Source organism: Salvelinus fontinalis, chromosome 35 (genome assembly GCF_029448725.1).
Source record: "Salvelinus fontinalis isolate EN_2023a chromosome 35, ASM2944872v1, whole genome shotgun sequence".
In the NCBI taxonomy this organism is placed as follows: Eukaryota; Metazoa; Chordata; class Actinopteri; order Salmoniformes; family Salmonidae; genus Salvelinus; species Salvelinus fontinalis.
The window spans coordinates 32,232,130-32,248,999 of record NC_074699.1 but is presented as its reverse complement, the minus strand read 5'-3'; the positions used below and the strand labels follow the sequence as shown (position 1 = coordinate 32,248,999).

Genomic DNA, 16,870 nt, shown 5'->3' with positions numbered 1-16,870 from the left:
AGAGAGATTGTTTCTGTCTGATCATCGTGGAAAATGTGACCAGTGAATGAGGAGATTAAATTATCTGGCCCGGGTTACCCTGGTGGCAGGATTTTGGGCAGGTGTGCGTTCGTTTTGGAACCGGGCTGTCTCCTTGGGGTGAGCCAGGTGCCCCCTCCTCCGTGGTTCAAAGCCCACGGTGAAGTAGGCTCCAAAGAAAAGTGACATAGCCTAGGCTAGATCAAGCACGTGGAGTAAATAGTGGGATTCGGTATTTTCACATGCACAAGTGATTTATTTTTTAAATAAAAATGCTTTATCTGCCTCCCCATCCCAATGAAAACTAGTTCAAAAATTCAAACATATTTGTTATGGACAGGAAATATACATGTATGGACCTTGCTACCTTGTTGACAACCTGAAAGATTACTGTAAAGTTTGAGAAGGGCGCTCCACCGCTTTTGCTCGTTCATAGACATGTGCACCGCGGCTCGGGTTAATAGAACGCCCTCATTTTCATAAGCTTCACTTGTTATCGTTCCACGCATATTGACCAATCGCAAAGTAGCGGTCTGGTCCTTCGAAGGACCCGATGAGGTCGTGGGTATACACGAACATAAATGCAATAAAATGTGAATACTTTAACTAGAATTCATCGAATTTCCTTATTTTACAATTCACAAAACGAATGATTGACAGCAATGATAGATGCATAGATACATATTTGTGAATGATATTTTTTGTTTACATTATTTTACGTCAGGCTTATATAAGGTTGATGACTTGGTTTATCTCACTCTGTATAATCGTAGCTAGTTTTAAACTGTTGAGGCTCGGGAGTCGATCTACCGCAACAGCGGGGATACTCTGTCTGCTTCAGCCGAAATATGGTTCGCATGATGGGGCTGCTTTCAGTGAGTGTTTGGCCCCTGCGGAACGGGGTGCAGGCTTGGGGCAGAGGCTGCGCCACCATCCCTGCAGCTTTTCGCTACAGTAACGTTAGCGCATTATCGAAGGTAGGGTGTCATTTCTTTACATAATTTCTTTAAATAATTCCGTCTGCCGTCAACTTGCAAAATAACTATGTAATGATATCACACAACATTGATGCCAGATTTACAATATATTTACAAATGCACGATTAAGCCTTGTTTGCCTTTACTTGATTAACTTTGTCATAAAGAGTTTCTTGCATAAAGAAGCCTTCCTTGCTTATGAAACTTTTTTCCTCATTCATTTCATAACACATCGAGTTGCTGCGTTCTGTGGGAAAGGTTCGTCTCAGCTGCAGCACATTATGGGTCATGTCTAGAAAGGATCTCTCCAGTTTTGATCAAATTAACGTCAGATTTGACTTTTCGTAGCAGGTTAGGAGAATTATCGTATAATTTTAGGATAATTTTGTTAAGGTTAGGACAATTTGTTAGGTTTAGATAAAATGCAAAAGAAATCTACTTTTGACGTAAATTTGACAAACTGCATCCCGTCGCAATCGGATCGGAGCTTTTCGTATTATTCTAGCCTTGACCTAAATTGCGTGAAACATTCTAGGGCCTTTTGCCAAATCGATGTTTTTATGGCCTAACATCAGTTCAATGAGTTAATCTGTTTATTAAGGACTTTTTAATATTATTTACTGTAATAATAATCAGTTTTTATAATGTGTGGATGTGTTGTATATTCAGTGAATAGTAAAAGGAATAAAAAATGATGCACACCCAAAAATGTTTTGTAGAGTGGCTGACTAACGGAGAGTAAACTATAAAAAGAAAGTCGGCTGCTATAACCATTTAAATGTTTGGGAGCATAATTAGAATATTCATCTGAATTGTCTTTAACTGTCTATTGTTGAATATCAGTAGCCTAATGCAGATATTTTAACCCTTTCAAATATGAGATTCAAGGTAGGCTGTGTTAATCCAATCCTGCTCTCTCCTCAGTGTTCTGCATTAAAACGAATCAATCCCATGGGATTAAATCAATGCACTTTCACATTGGCTCGATTGCTCAGTTCCAAACCCCCACGAGGTAAATCACTCTAACACCAGGAATATGTTGATGTTATCATCTATGCATGTCATGACCCTGGCAATTACAGATGACTGTGCAATTCATTTTTGTTGTTGTTTGATTGTGTCCTACATCTTCAATCCTATGCTAATTAGATGTTTTAATTGCTTCAGGATTTGAGAAGTTCTTCCCAAAGAGTGAGGACACTCCTGGAGTGAACAAATCATCTGAAGAGACCGGAGGTATGACTTATGGCCTATATCCTGTCTCTCTACTGGCACACTGTTAAAACACTGGGATGTCAATGATGGACAGCCAGTTGTCTGTGATTTAATTTCCTGTGTCATTTTGCTTGTTTAGATGAGAAGACCAAAGAGCCAGAATCTCAGGGCGGAGGAGAAGGGGGACCAAATGGAGGTGGCGAGAGAGAGAGGAGGAGAGGCGGAAGGAAGGATGAATCAGACTGGTGGACACGCTTCCAGGTCTGTTTCAAAGCCTCCGCTTTCTACAGATCAGACATGTAAACAAACAGGGTGTGCCTGTTTTCTCCACAGTAACAGCACTCTGTCATCACTCAGGTTTGATTTTCCACCCCTTAATCTACCTGATCTGAACCAGAGACGCTACATAAACACGTCAGTCAATAATGCCTTGTTTGGCAGCCTGTTATGTAATGGATGAGAGAGGAAAGTCAAAAAAGTTGAGTTCTATTTATAAAGGGCTGCTTTGTAAGAGGATAAAGGGTCACCTTTTATCATACTACTAATGGGGGAGTTGACAGTTGGCATGAGAGGGAGGCAGACGGTGGCCAGAGCCCCACTCTGCCTGCTTCCACTCAGCCACTGTGTGTGTTAGCTTGTGTGTGTGTTGATGAGACTTCTGTATACATCATTTCCACCCTGTTTCCCCTCTCATTGTTTTCTCTGAATCTGACAGAATGATTTCCCCTGGGATGAGAAGACCATGCGCAATGTCGCGATCGGATTCGCCGGCATGGCCTCTGCGTTCCTGTATTTCTACTTCCGAGAGACTGGGAAGGAAGTCTCCTGGAAGGACTTTGTAAATAGCTACCTGGCCAGAAGACTGGTGAGAGACGGGGGATATACTAGATTACTGTTCTTCACTAGTTACTATGTAATAACGTTTTATAAGACCCATAAGTAAAGTAGTATTGCATGTGTTGTCATGCCTGGAGCTGTTATATCATTGCTTGTGTGTGGAACAGTGAGTCTGAGGTCTTCATTCTTTGATGTGTTCTCTGTACAGGTGGAACGTCTGGAGGTAGTCAACAAACAGTATGTTAGAGTCATCCCAGTGCATGGAGTCAATACGTCAGAGGTGGTATGTATCAAATAATCACAGGGGAGACATTTGTGAGTCTTGTTTTTTTGTTTTTTTACACTATCCATAGGTCCCTTTTCTTTGGACTTCAAGACATGTATAGAGTTTACAAGTTAGTAAGATAAGCATTTGGATGTAGATGTATTCTTTAGTCTTATGTGTTTACGTTCCATAATGTTTTGCTTAGAATTTAACCAGTGAGGAATGCCAACAGTTATAAGTGTGTTTACATCCCCTTGTCTCTTTATGTGTCACAGAGCTACCTGTGGTTCAACATCGGCAGCGTGGAGACGTTTGAACGCAACCTGGAGCTGGCCCAGCAGGAGATGGGCCTGGACTCTACACACAGAGTATCTGTGATCTACGGAAGCGAGAGCGACGGGTGAGACATCATGAGGTCTAGGACATGGGATGGGTGAGACATCATGAGGTCTAGGACATGGGATGGGTGAGACATCATGAGGTCTAGGACATGGGATGGGTGAGACATCATGAGGTCTAGGACATGGGATGGGTGAGACATCATGAGGTCTAGGACATGGGATGGGTGAGACATCATGAGGTCTAGGACATGGGATGGGTGAGACATCATGAGGTCTAGGACATGGGATGGGTGAGACATCATGAGGTCTAGGACATGGGATGGGTGAGACATCATGAGGTCTAGGACATGGGATGGGTGAGACATCATGAGGTCTAGGACATGGGATGGATGGAGAGCTGTGGGAACAGGAATTTATTTGAATGTTGTTCAGATTAGGAGCTGTGGGGTTGGAGCTCATTTGAAGGTCCTCTCTATCATGCTCTCACTGACCCTGGAGATGTTGATAGATTGATTGGCCCCTTAATGCTAATCTCTCCTCTCTTTTATTTATATATAGTACTTTCCTGATGAGCATTCTTCCAACCCTGTTGCTGGTTGGCTTCCTGCTCTTCACCATGCGCCAGGGACCAATGGCAGGAGGCCGTGGCGGAGGGCGGGGCAACCCCTTCAGCATGGGCGAATCCAAGGCCAAGATCATGAAGGACAACATTGACGTGAGATTTAAGGATGTGGCGGGCTGCGAAGAGGCCAAGCTGGAGATCCTAGAGTTTGTCAACTTCCTGAAGAACCCCCGGCAGTACCAGGACCTGGGGGCCAAGATCCCCAAGGTAACTCTTTCCTTAGATACCATACCAGCATCTGAAACACTACTCAGATTACCCTGTTGTACAGGATGATGCTCACCAAGAGAAAAAATAGCAGTGTGTTGGATTTCATGGCCATGTCAAGAAAACACTGTGCAGTTGAATTTGTCTATGCAGAATGATGAGCTGAGATTATAGTTAATTGGCTGTTTGTTTGCATAGACATTTCCTTTGCATCTCAGTCACCACTACACTCTAACCTCCAAGTACTCACAAGAGTGTCCACTTATACCAGCTATGACCATGTGCTTCCCAGGGTGCAGTGTTGTCGGGTCCACCCGGCACAGGGAAGACCCTGCTGGCCAAGGCCACAGCCGGAGAGGCCAATGTCCCCTTCATCACCGTCAACGGATCTGAGTTCCAGGAGATGTTTGTTGGCGTGGGCCCAGCCAGGGTGAGTACTACCCCAGGGGAGAGGGGAGGAAGACGGACAGTTGGATTACAGGGTGGATTTCTGTTAGCTTTTCCTCTTTGTCTAAATATTTGCTTTGAGGTCATGCACTTGTTTCACTCCTCTATGGGAATAAATACATGACTCTCTGAATCAATGTATTGGCATGAGTTTTATACAATAAGCATGATAAACTTTGCTAAAGTGTTGATTTGTTGTGCTGTGGACCTACCCAGTAATGTAACCCATGCCTTTCCTTTTTCCAGGTGAGGGATATGTTTGCCATGGCCCGTAAGAACGCTCCCTGCATCCTGTTCATCGATGAGATAGATGCTGTGGGCAGGAAGAGAGGCAGAGGGAACTTTGGGGGACAGAGTGAGCAGGAGAACACACTCAACCAGCTGCTAGTGGAGATGGATGGTAGGTCTGGTTTGGTGGTCTTACACTGGTTAATTGAAGGTTAAATGAAGCAAAAAAAGGGAAATGATTCCCAAAGACACTCAATGAATGTGCCATGTTTAATTAACCATAGTTATCTGTGTCCTGTTTATTATGTGACCCTTCCATACAATCTCAACTGTTTTTTTCCCATCGCTTCTCTGTTGGGTCTGTAGGGTTCAACACCAGCACTAACGTGGTCGTCTTGGCTGGTACCAACCGACCAGACATCCTGGACCCAGCACTGATGAGACCTGGGCGCTTCGACAGACAGATTTACATAGGTACAGTCAGTCCACTCCATAAATAAAATCTGTGTGGCCTGGAACTATTTATTTATGTCATAGCTCTACATTATGTCAATGATCTAAATACTGTAGTAGGTACAGATAGTCTAATTTTAGCAGGGCCTAATCTGTCTCTACCTGTCGCCACAGATCAACACAGCCATTGTTAGACGATCAGGAAATTCATTGGCCCCTCTTTGACTCCAACTCTATCAGTACCTCACATATACAGTGCCTACTGGATATACGTCACAGTATGTGGAGTTAGGTAGATGCTGCTACCTAGCCACTATAGGGTATACACAATGATGTTTATTTCTACAGTTAAAGCTACTTTAACAGTGCTTTATCAGTGTGTTCAGTACTGTGACTCAAAGAGCGTAGTTTACCTGGATTAGAGTCCCCTGTATTAACGTGGCATTAGCCTTGCTTTCTTTGCTCTGGTGTTCTGGCTCTGCTCTCTGACAACTCTTCCTCTCTGGTCAACAGCCCACAAACAGAATGTGTTTTCTGCCCTGTCGTTGGATTAGCATCTTCAGCGCAGTCTTTTGAGGGATTACCCAGCCTGAGCCGGCCGGCATAGCTCATGACATTAGCACGCCATGCCTGTCCAGTGCCGTCCCGCCTCTCCTGACCCCCATTACCATAGCAACGAGCTAGCCTGGCCCTGTGAGTTTAGGGAAAGGAGTTTAACCTGAACAGGAAAAACCCTGCGCTATAAATTCTAACTAGAGCCCAGAGTTTTTACGAGGTTGGGTCATGTGGTCAGTGAAAAACTCCTGGTCTATCTATGTTAGACCACTGTCTAGTCTCCATATTCTAGTCCCATACAGCCCTGACTGAAATTAATGTGGCTAAGGCTTTTTTTGTCACCTTTCCCTGGGTAGTGAAACCACTTCGTACAGTCCTCGCCGACATGATTAGAATTTGACATGACCCCATCTCAGCAATGCAGTAAAAGCTTGCCTGTGGTTTTTGTACTCGCAATTAGTCCTTGTAATCAAGCCATTTTAGAAGTGAGAACTTTAAGTGCACAGACATATTTTTGGTAACATTCTTGGCAAAAGCATTGACTGCTAAATGTTTTTTGCCATTATCAGTGATATCATAACTTGCATAATTGCCTTATCTGTGTTGATAGTGGTCTGATTTGAGCTGTGCCCAACATTGCAGTAACATGTTATTTCATGTGGTTGTACTCTTTGTGAGTGAGGTGAGATGTATGATCTAGGCTATTTCTGACGGCTGGGATCCATTTTCCCCAAAGTCCAGTCCAGCTGTACAATGGTAGGCAGCTCTGGCCTGGCCTCACTGGCCTGCATTCTTCTGTCTGTCATGGAAACTAACTGCAGCCTGAGCGAGAGCTTCTATAAACCAAAAGGTTATGTAACCGGGGACAGTAACCATTAGGGATAGGAGGCAAGCTGCTCTGCTGGGCCTTCTGACTAGGGTGTCAATGTTTTCCCTTTTCCTCTCCTGCCTGGGCTAGTGATCCGTTTCCATAAATATGTTACACTTCCTCCCTGTCAAACCCGATCCCCCTTCTTTTTCCCTTTCTATCCCTATACTAATTAAAATTCTCTCTCTCTCCTTCTCCTCTCAGGTCCACCAGACATAAAGGGCAGAGCGTCCATCTTTAAGGTCCATCTGAGGCCTCTGAAGCTGGACTCCAGTATAGACTCTGAAGCTTTGGCCAGGAAACTAGCTGCCCTCACACCTGGCTTCACTGGTGAGTGCAGGGCCAGGTGTGTTTGTCTGTGTGCACGTTGACAGCTAGCTGTGTAAGGGATATTTTGGAAATTAAGCCCTTTATCTACTTCCGTAGAGTCAGATGAACTCATGGATACCATTTTTTATGTCTCTGTGTCCAGTGGGAAGGAAGTTAGAGGTGGCTTTACAGGCCAATGCTAACTAGCATTAGCGAGACTTCGTCTTTGCGCTATCTTTACCCAAATACTTCCAGTCTTTGCGATACTCTAGATAGAATTTGCTCGGGAGGGAAGTAGATAAAGGGATTGGCCAAAGTCCCAAACTGTCCCTTTAAAAGTAATGACGAAATTAACACAGGACATGGTTCTTTCAACATACAGGAGCTGATATTGCCAACGTGTGTAATGAGGCGGCCCTGATAGCAGCACGCTACCTTAACGAGTCTATCAACGTCAATCACTTTGAGCAGGCCATCGAGAGGGTCATCGGAGGTAAGCTAATGTCACTGACTGGGGGATGGTGGGGGGAGTGGATGTCAGGGGTCAGGGCTCAAACAGGGAGTTCATCTTTGGAATGTAACTGTCAGACTGGCTGGTGTTGACATGACCTTCCTGTCCTGTCTGTCGGGGCCAGTGAGGCCACTCTTTTACTCCTGAACAAGTAACCAAGCCCCCTCCCCTAACACACACATGTGCAGCCTTGAGACATGAAACTCACACACACTTTGTGGTTGTAAACATGCCATCCTTTCCCCCCAGGTCTGGAGAAGAAGACCCAGGTACTACAGCCATTAGAGAAGACCACTGTAGCATACCACGAGGCTGGCCATGCTGTGGTGGGCTGGTACCTGGAACACGCTGACCCTCTGCTCAAGGTGTGTGGCCATCTGCTACCCTCTTCCCTCAATAGCATTCTCTCCTCTTCTATCACCTTTTTTACCCCATCCACTGTCTCTTCTCTGTCCTTACTGTCCCTGTTCTACCTACCCTACCTATCCCTCAATTTCAACCTGAGCAGAATGTAGGATCTTACCGGGTGGTTTCCTCTCCTGTCCCAGGTGTCAATCATCCCCCGGGGGAAGGGTTTGGGGTATGCTCAGTACCTCCCTAAGGAGCAGTACCTGTTCACGCGGGAGCAGCTGTTTGACAGGATGTGTATGATGCTGGGGGGACGCGTGGCAGAGCAGGTCTTTTTTGGGAAGATCACCACAGGGGCACAGGATGACCTCAGGAAGGTCACGCAGTCTGCCTACGCACAGGTAAACACACACACACACACACACACAAACACACACACACTCTAATTAACCTCACTCTCCCTCTCCCCCTCGATCCTTCTCTCAGGTGGTTCAGTTTGGGATGAGTGAGGTGGTGGGCCATGTGTCTTTTGAGCTCCCCAGGCAGGGAGAGATGGTGATGGAGAAGCCTTACAGCGAGCCCACGGCCCAGCTCATAGACCAGGAGGTCCGCTCACTCATCGACGCTGCCTTCCAACGCACACACCAGCTCATCACTGAGAAGAGAGATGTGGTGGAGAAGGTGAGGGGGAAGGAGGGGGAAAGAGAGGGGTATGTAGGAGAGAGATGGTGACAGAGGAGTGAGATATCGAGATAGGAGATCCAAATCTCTCAACCTCTCTGGCGCTAGCGACCCACCTCGACAACCTTCGGTGGAATTGCAGAGCGCGAAATCCAAATTACAGAAATAGTCATATTTAACTTTCATGAAAATACAAGTCTCATACATCAAAATAAAGCTTAACTTCTTGCTAACCTGTCTAGGATCAGCGTGGCGCTAGCGGCACACCCCCCCCCCCCCCCACTGAAAAACCAGTGCCGCGAAATTCAAAAAAAATATTTTTTTAAAATATTTAACTTTCACACATTAAAGTCCAATACAGCTAATGAAAGACACAGATCTTGTGAATCCAGTCAACATTTCCGATTTTTAAAATGTTTTACAGGGAAGACACAATATGTAAAGATGTACATCTATTACCTAAAAACACATTAGCATAATCCACCATCTTTTATTTGTCCACCAACACCAGTAGCCATCACCAATTCGGCTAAACTAAGATATTTATAGCCCCTAACCAACAAAAAAACTCATTAGATGACAGTCTGATAACATATTTATGGTATGGGATAGGTTTTGTTAGAAAAAAGTGCATATTTCAGGTAGATGGCATAGTTTACAATTGCACCCACCATCACAAATGGACTAGAATAATTACAATGAGCAACGTGTTTACCTAACTACTAATCATCAAACATTTCGTAAAAATACACAGCATACACGAATCGAAAGACACAGATCCTGTGAATACAGACAATATTTCAGATTTTCTAAGTGTCTTACAGCGAAAACACAATAAATCGTTATATTAGCTTAGCACATAGCAATTAGCAGCCCAGCATTGATTCTAGCCAAAGTGAGCGATAAAAGTCAACATCGCCAAAAGATATTAATTTTTTCACTAACCTTCTCAGAATTCTTCCGATGACACTCCTGTAACATCACATTACAACATGCATATACAGTTTGATCGAAAATGTTTATATTTAGCCACCAAAATCATGGTTAGACAATGTGAAATGTAGACAAGCTGGTAAAGAAAAAGTCCTTGCGCCACTTAGACAGTGATCTACTCTTATACATAAATACTCATAAACGTGACTAAAAAATACAGGGTGGACAGGGATTGATAGACAATTTAATTCTTAATACAATTGCGTTATTACATTTTTTAATTTATCCTTACTTTTCAATACAGTTTGCGCCAAGCGAAGCTACGTCAAAAAACATGGCGTCCTAAGCCACTAAAATGTTTCGACAGAAACACGATTTATCATAATAAAAATGTCCTACCTTGAGCTGTTCTTCCATCAGTATCTTGGGCAAAGGATCCTTTCTTGGGAGAAATCGTCTTTTGGTGGAAAGCTGTCCTCTTGCCATGTGGAAATGTCAACTGCGTTCGGGATGAACTGAAAAGCGTGCCCAACTTTTCACATCGTTGCAAAAATAAATGTCCCAAAATCGCACTAAACGGATATAAATTGCTATAAAACGCTTTAAATTAACTACCTTATGATGTTTTTAACTCCTATAACGAGTGAAAAGATGACCGGAGAAATATAACAGGCTAAACTAACGCTTGGAACAGGTGCGCGCCGGTGTCCTCTAGGCTCATGACGCAACTCCCAAAGAATGACTAGCTTCAGGGTTTTTTCATTTGTAGGGCCTGTGAACGCGCAATCGACCCCGTTGGAATCGTCATCACGTAAAGGCATCCAGGGGAAGACGTAAGAAGTGTCCGTATAGTCATAGCAACGACAGTGCCCCTTTAACTGACTTCAGAAGAGTGGCCAACATTTCTCAAATCTGACTCCATGTCAGGGAAATTGCTGTAGAATGGGCTCTGTTCCACTTAGAGACAAAATTTCAACTCCTATAGAAACTATAGACTGTTTTCTATCCAATAATAATAATAATATGCATATTGTACGATCAAGGATTTTGTGGGAAGCCGTTTAAAAAATTTGCCAAATTAGCATAAATAGTCTAAACAGCGCCCCCATCCCCAACAGGCTAATCCAGCCGCTGTGTCAGATTTCAAAAAGGCTTTACGGCGAAGGCACAACATGCGATTATCTGAGGACAGCGCCCCTCACACAAAAGCATTAAAACATTTTTCAACCAGGCAGGTGCGCCACGAAAGTCAGAAATAGTGATATAATGCCTTACCTTTGAAAATCTTCTGTTGGCACTCCAAAAGGTCCCAGCTACATCACAAATTGTCATTTCGTCCGATAAAGTTCTAATTTAAATCCCCAAAAACTCAGTTTAGCTGGCACGCTTCATTCAATAATCCACCGGTTTCCCTCCTTCAAAATGTATGCAAAATGAATCCCAAACGTTACCAATAACCTTCTCCAAACAAGTCAAACAACGTTTATAATCAAACCTCAGGTACCCTAATACGTAAATAAAATATAAAATTTAAGACGGAGAATCGTTATTGTCTTTACCGGAGATAAACAACAAAGAACGCGCTCTCATCTACGCTCATGAAAACACTACAGCCAAAATGGGAGCCACTTAGAAAAACTACAAATTCTAGCTAATTTTTCCAAAAACAAGCCTGAAACTCTTCCTAAAGACTGTTGACATCTAGTGGAAGCCCTAGGAACTGCAATCTGGGAGGTTTTCCCCTCATATTAAAAATGACAGCCATTGGAAACAGTGGTCGGCTGAATTTTCTTTTGGGGGGGGTGGGTGGTTTGTCCTCGGGTTTTTGCCTGCCATATCAGTTCTGTTATACTCACAGACATTATTTTAACAGTTTTAGAAACGTTAGAGTGTTTTCTATCCAAATCTACCAACTATATGCATATCCTAGCTTCTGGGCCTGAGTAACAGGCAGTTTACTTTGGGCACCCTTTTCATCCAGAGGTCAAAATACTGCCCCCTAGCCCAAAGAGGTTTTAACCCTAAGAGGGACAGAAATAGGATGGCAATCACATCGATAATGTTATCAGAAAGGTATATACAGTTGAAGTCGGAAGTTTACATGCCCCTAGGTTGGAGTCATTAAAACTCGTTTTTCAACCACTCCACAAATTTCTTATGAACAAACTATCGTTTTGGCATGTCGGTTAGGACATCTACTTTGTGCATGACACGTAATTTTTCCAACAATTGTTTACAGATTATTTCATTTATAATTCACTGTATCACAATTCCAGTGGGTCAGAAGTTTACATACACTAAGTTGACTGTGCCTTTTTAACAGCTTGGAAAATTCCAGAAAATGATGTCATTCATGGCTTTAGAAGCTTCTGATAGGCTAATTGACATCATTTGAGTGAATTGGAGGTGTACCTGTGGATGTTTTTCAAGGCCTACCTTCAAACTCGGTGCGTCTTTGCTTGACATCATGGGAAAATCAAAAGAAATCAGTCAAGACCTCAGAAAAAAATTGTACACCTCCACAAGTGTGGTTCATTCGTTGGAGCAATTTCCAAACGCCTGAAGGTACCACGTTCATCTGTACAAACAATAGTACACAAGTATAAACACCATGGGACCACGCAGCCGTCATACCGCTTAGGAAGGAGCGAAAAGGGCAAATCAATCCCAGAACAACAGCAAAAGACCTTGTGAAGATGCTGGAGGAAACGGGTACAAAAGTATCTATATCCACAGTAAAACGAGTCCTATATCGACATAACCTGAAAGGCCGCTCAGCAAGGAAGAAGCCACTGCTCCAAAACCGCCCATAAAAAGCCAGAGTATGGTTTGCAACTGCACATGGGGACAAATATTGTACTTTTTGGAGAAATGTCCTCTTCTCTGATGAAACAAAAATAGAACTATTTGGTCATAATGACCATTGTTATGTTTGGAGGAAAAGGGGGAGGCTTGCAACCCGAAGAATACCATCCCAACTGTGAAGCACGGGGGTGGCAGCATCATGCCCTGGGGGTGCTTTGCTGCAGGAGAGACTGGTGCACTTCACAAAATAGATGGCATCATGAGGCAGGAAAAGGATGTGGATATATTGAAGCAACATCTCAAGACATCAATCAGGAAGTTCAAGCTCTGTCGCAAATGGGTCTTCCAAATGGACAATGACCCCAAGCATACTTCCAAAGCTGTGGCAAAATGGCTTAAGGACAACAAAGTCAAGGTATTGGAGTGGCCATCACAAAGCCCTGACCTCAATCCTATAGAAAATTTGTGGGCAGAACTGAAAAAGTGTGTGCGAATAAGGAGGCCTACAAACCTGACCCGGTTACAACAGCTCTGTCAGGAGGAATGGGACAAAATTCACCCAACTTATTTTGGGAAGCTTGTGGAAGGCTACCCAAAATGTTTGACCCAAGTTAAACAATTTAAAGGCAATGCTACCAAATACTAATTGAGTGTATGTAATCTTCTGACCCACTGGGAATGTGATGAAAGAAATAAAAGCTGAAATAAATCATTCTCTCTACTATTATTCTGACATTTCACATTCTTAAAATAAAGTGGTGTTCCTAACTGACCTAACACAGGTAATTTTTACTAGGATTAAATGTCAGGAATTGTGGAAAACTGAGTTTAAATGTATTTGGCTAAGGTGTATGTAAACTTCCGACTTCAACTGTAGAACATGGTTGAAAAGTGGTCTAACCTCCATCCGCTCCCATGTGTCTCCCCTCCAGGTGGGGAGGCGTCTCCTGGAGAAGGAGGTCCTGGACAAGGCTGATATTCTGGAGCTGCTGGGTCCTCGCCCCTACGAGGAGAAGTCTACGTATGAGGAGTTTGTGGAGGGGACGGGGGCCATGGAGGAGGACACCTCCTTTCCTGAGGGCCTCAAGAACTGGAACAAGGACCGGGGGATGGAAGAGCCCCCCCAGGAGCAGCAACGCAAACAGGCTCTTTACCTGTAGACGGACACCACGTCTGACCTGGCCCCCACCCAACCAGGCCACTGGAGGGACATGTTGAGACTCATATGGTGAGGGGAGGGCACTTGACATGACCCAGATAGACTGATATCAGGGGAGGGTGTCAGGTTTAAGAAGGCATCCCTGCACCGTGTCCCTGATGGCTACAGATTGAGGGTTGTGGGATGCAGCAGGGGATCTGCTCCAACAGTCCTAGATTGTGAAAATTCTCATGTAGACTTTTTTTATTCATATGGGAATGCAAAAAGGTGTTCCTGTATTTTGGTTTTGCAGGGAATGAGATTCATCAATCTGTGAAGGATATCCACTCCACCATGCCGTTCCTGTCTTTCCCTGGAGATTCCCTGCTGTACTATGTTCCTCCTTTATCCTGACCATAGTGCATTTCAGGGCCTGTGTGGTCATTCTAAGGCCATAGAGACCATGGTCATCACATCTTTGCAACAGGGAAAATATATTGTTTTTATAAACTCAGCAAAAAAAGAAGTGTCCCTTTTCCAGGACCCTGTCTTTCAAAGATAATTCATAAAAATCCAAATAACTTCACAGATCTTCATTGTAACGGGTTTAAACACTGTTTCCCATGCTTGTTCAATTAACCATAAACAATTAATGAACATGCACCTGTGGAATGGTCGTTAACACTCTAACAGCTTACAGACGGTAGGCAATTAAGGTCAAAGTTATGAAAACTTAAGAGGCCTTTCTACTGACTCTGAAAAACACCAAAAGAAAGATGCCCAGGGTCCCTGCTCATCTGCGTGAACGTGCCTTAGTCATGCTGCAAGGAGGCATGAGGACCGCAGATGTGGCCAGGGCAATACATTTACAATGATGTAGGTATGCAGACCCGTGAGCAACTGCGGCCCCTACTGCGGCCCCTTACGATGAGATCAGTTTTTTTTGTGGCCCCCACCCCCATCAAAGTTACCCGTCCCTGGTGTACATATCTCATATGAGATGTTTTCTTTTAGATTTCATATTGGAACATGAAGGTCTATGTGAGTGTGCGTTGCACCATTGTAATAATTTGGTGGGTGCTTATTTGTCCTCTTTCACACATGTACAAGTGTGTATTAATACCATGTGTGAATTGGACATATTTTTTTTTCGTATCTCAATTCCTCCTGAGACACCCTCAGAGAGTGGGGTTACGGCCAGGGTCTGCCATTATCAACTGCGACCCTAGAGCAATTAGGTAAGTGCCTTGCTCAAGGGCACATTGACAGATTTTCTTTTTCACGTAGTCGGCTCTGTGTTTTAAATCAAATCAAATTTTATTTGTCACATACACATGGTTAGCAGATGTTAATGCGAGTGTAGCGAAATGCTTGTGCTTCTAGTTCCGACAATGCAGTAATAACCAACGAGTAATCTAACCTAACAATTCCACAACTACTACCTTATACACACAAGTGTAAAGGGATAAAGAATATGTGCATAAAGATATATGAATGAGTGATGGTACAGAACGGCATAGGCAAGATGCAGTAGATGGTATAGAGTACAATATATACATATGAGACGAGTAATGTAGGGTGTATAAACATAAAGTGACATAGTTTAAAGTGGCTAGTGATACATGTATTACATAAAGATTGCAAGATGCGGTAGATGATATAGAGTACAGTATATACATATACATATGAGATGAGTAATGTAGGGTATGTAAACATTATATTAAGTGGCATTGTTTAAAGTGGCTGGTGATACATTTTTACATACATTTCCATCAATTCCCATTATTAAAGTGGCTGGAGTTGAGTCAGTATGTTGGCAGCAGCCACTAAATGTTAGTGGTGGCTGTTTAACAGTCTGATGGCCTTGAGATAGAAGCTGTTCAACAGTCGCTCGGTCCCTGCTTTGATGCACCTGTACTGACCTCGCCTTCTGGATGATAGCGGGGTGAACAGGCAGTGGCTCGGGTGGTTGTTGTCCTTGATGATCTTTATGGCCTTCCTGTGACATCGGGTGGTGTAGGTGTCCTGGAGGGCAGGTAGTTTGCCCCCGGTGTTGCGTTGTGCAGACCTCACTACCCTCTGGAGAGCCTTACGGTTGTGGGCGGAGCAGTTGCGGTGATACAGCCCGACAGGATGCTCTCGATTGTGCATCTGTAGAAGTTTGTGAGTGCTTTTAGTGACAAGCCGAATTTCTTCAGCCTCCTGAGGTTGATGAGGCGCTGCTGCACCTTCTTCACCACGCTGTCTGTGTGGGTGGACCAATTCAGTTTGTCCGTGATGTGTACGCCGAGGAATTTAAAACTTACTACCCTCTCCACTACTGTCCCGTCGATGTGGATAGGGGGGTGCTCCCTCTGCTGTTTCCTGAGTCCACAATCATCTCCTTTGTTTTGTTGACGTTGAGTGTGAGGTTATTTTCCTGACACCACACTCCAGGGGCCTCACCTTCTCCCTGTAGGCCGTCTTGTCGTTGTTGGTAATCAAGCCTACCACTGTAGTGTCGTCCGCAAACTTGATGATTGCGTTGGAGGCGTGCATGGCCACGCAGTCGTGGTTGAACAGGGAGTACAGGAGATTGGTTCAGAACGCACCCTTGTGGGGCCCCAGTGTTGAGGATCAGTGGGGTGGAGATGTTGTAAAAGGTCTAACTAGTGACCTTTAAGTTACTGTCCCAGCGCTCTATCCGCTAGGCTACCTGCCGCCCTGCGTGCGTGCTGCATTTAATCTTCAATGTTTTTCGCTACCTTCTGACCTTATTGAATTTCAGTGACGTGTTCATTTTCCCATGTCTCTCTTCAGTCATTGACACAGCAGAAATCCAGTCCATGCAGATCAGACTGTAACACTGTGACAGAATGACATTTACATTGTATTTTATCCTCTTTCTGGTTGAGGTTCAAACTGTTACTAGGCCTGATTGAAGAAAAACACGTCTTCTGAATGTAATTTTCAGTCTTTTGTGAAAAACAACAGCCACACCTCTACCTGCCCACTTTCCCCCACAGGAAAACAGCTTTTGACAAGCTTTATTTCTGAGTACGACTAGTGTACACTACCTCACCTTTTATGCTCTCTCAATGTTCCTATAACTCAAGTCAACTGACAACAGATG

The 16,870-nt window shown here is 44.0% G+C and overlaps 1 protein-coding gene across 1 annotated transcript; it reads left to right on the top strand.

Moving 5' to 3' along the window:
- The first annotated feature begins 83 nt into the window (after positions 1 to 83).
- On the top strand, positions 84 to 15,628 carry LOC129834735 (AFG3-like protein 1). The gene is made up of 17 exons (XM_055899979.1): positions 84 to 995; positions 1,920 to 2,007; positions 2,163 to 2,231; positions 2,350 to 2,471; positions 2,926 to 3,075; positions 3,256 to 3,330; positions 3,588 to 3,712; positions 4,212 to 4,482; positions 4,775 to 4,912; positions 5,176 to 5,329; positions 5,524 to 5,631; positions 7,238 to 7,363; positions 7,725 to 7,835; positions 8,103 to 8,218; positions 8,402 to 8,602; positions 8,688 to 8,882; positions 13,553 to 15,628. The coding sequence occupies exons 1-17, from the start codon at positions 867 to 869 to the stop codon at positions 13,778 to 13,780; spliced, it is 2,406 nt and encodes an 801-aa protein (XP_055755954.1). The 5' UTR covers positions 84 to 866; the 3' UTR covers positions 13,781 to 15,628.
- Positions 15,629 to 16,870: the final 1,242 nt, after the last annotated feature.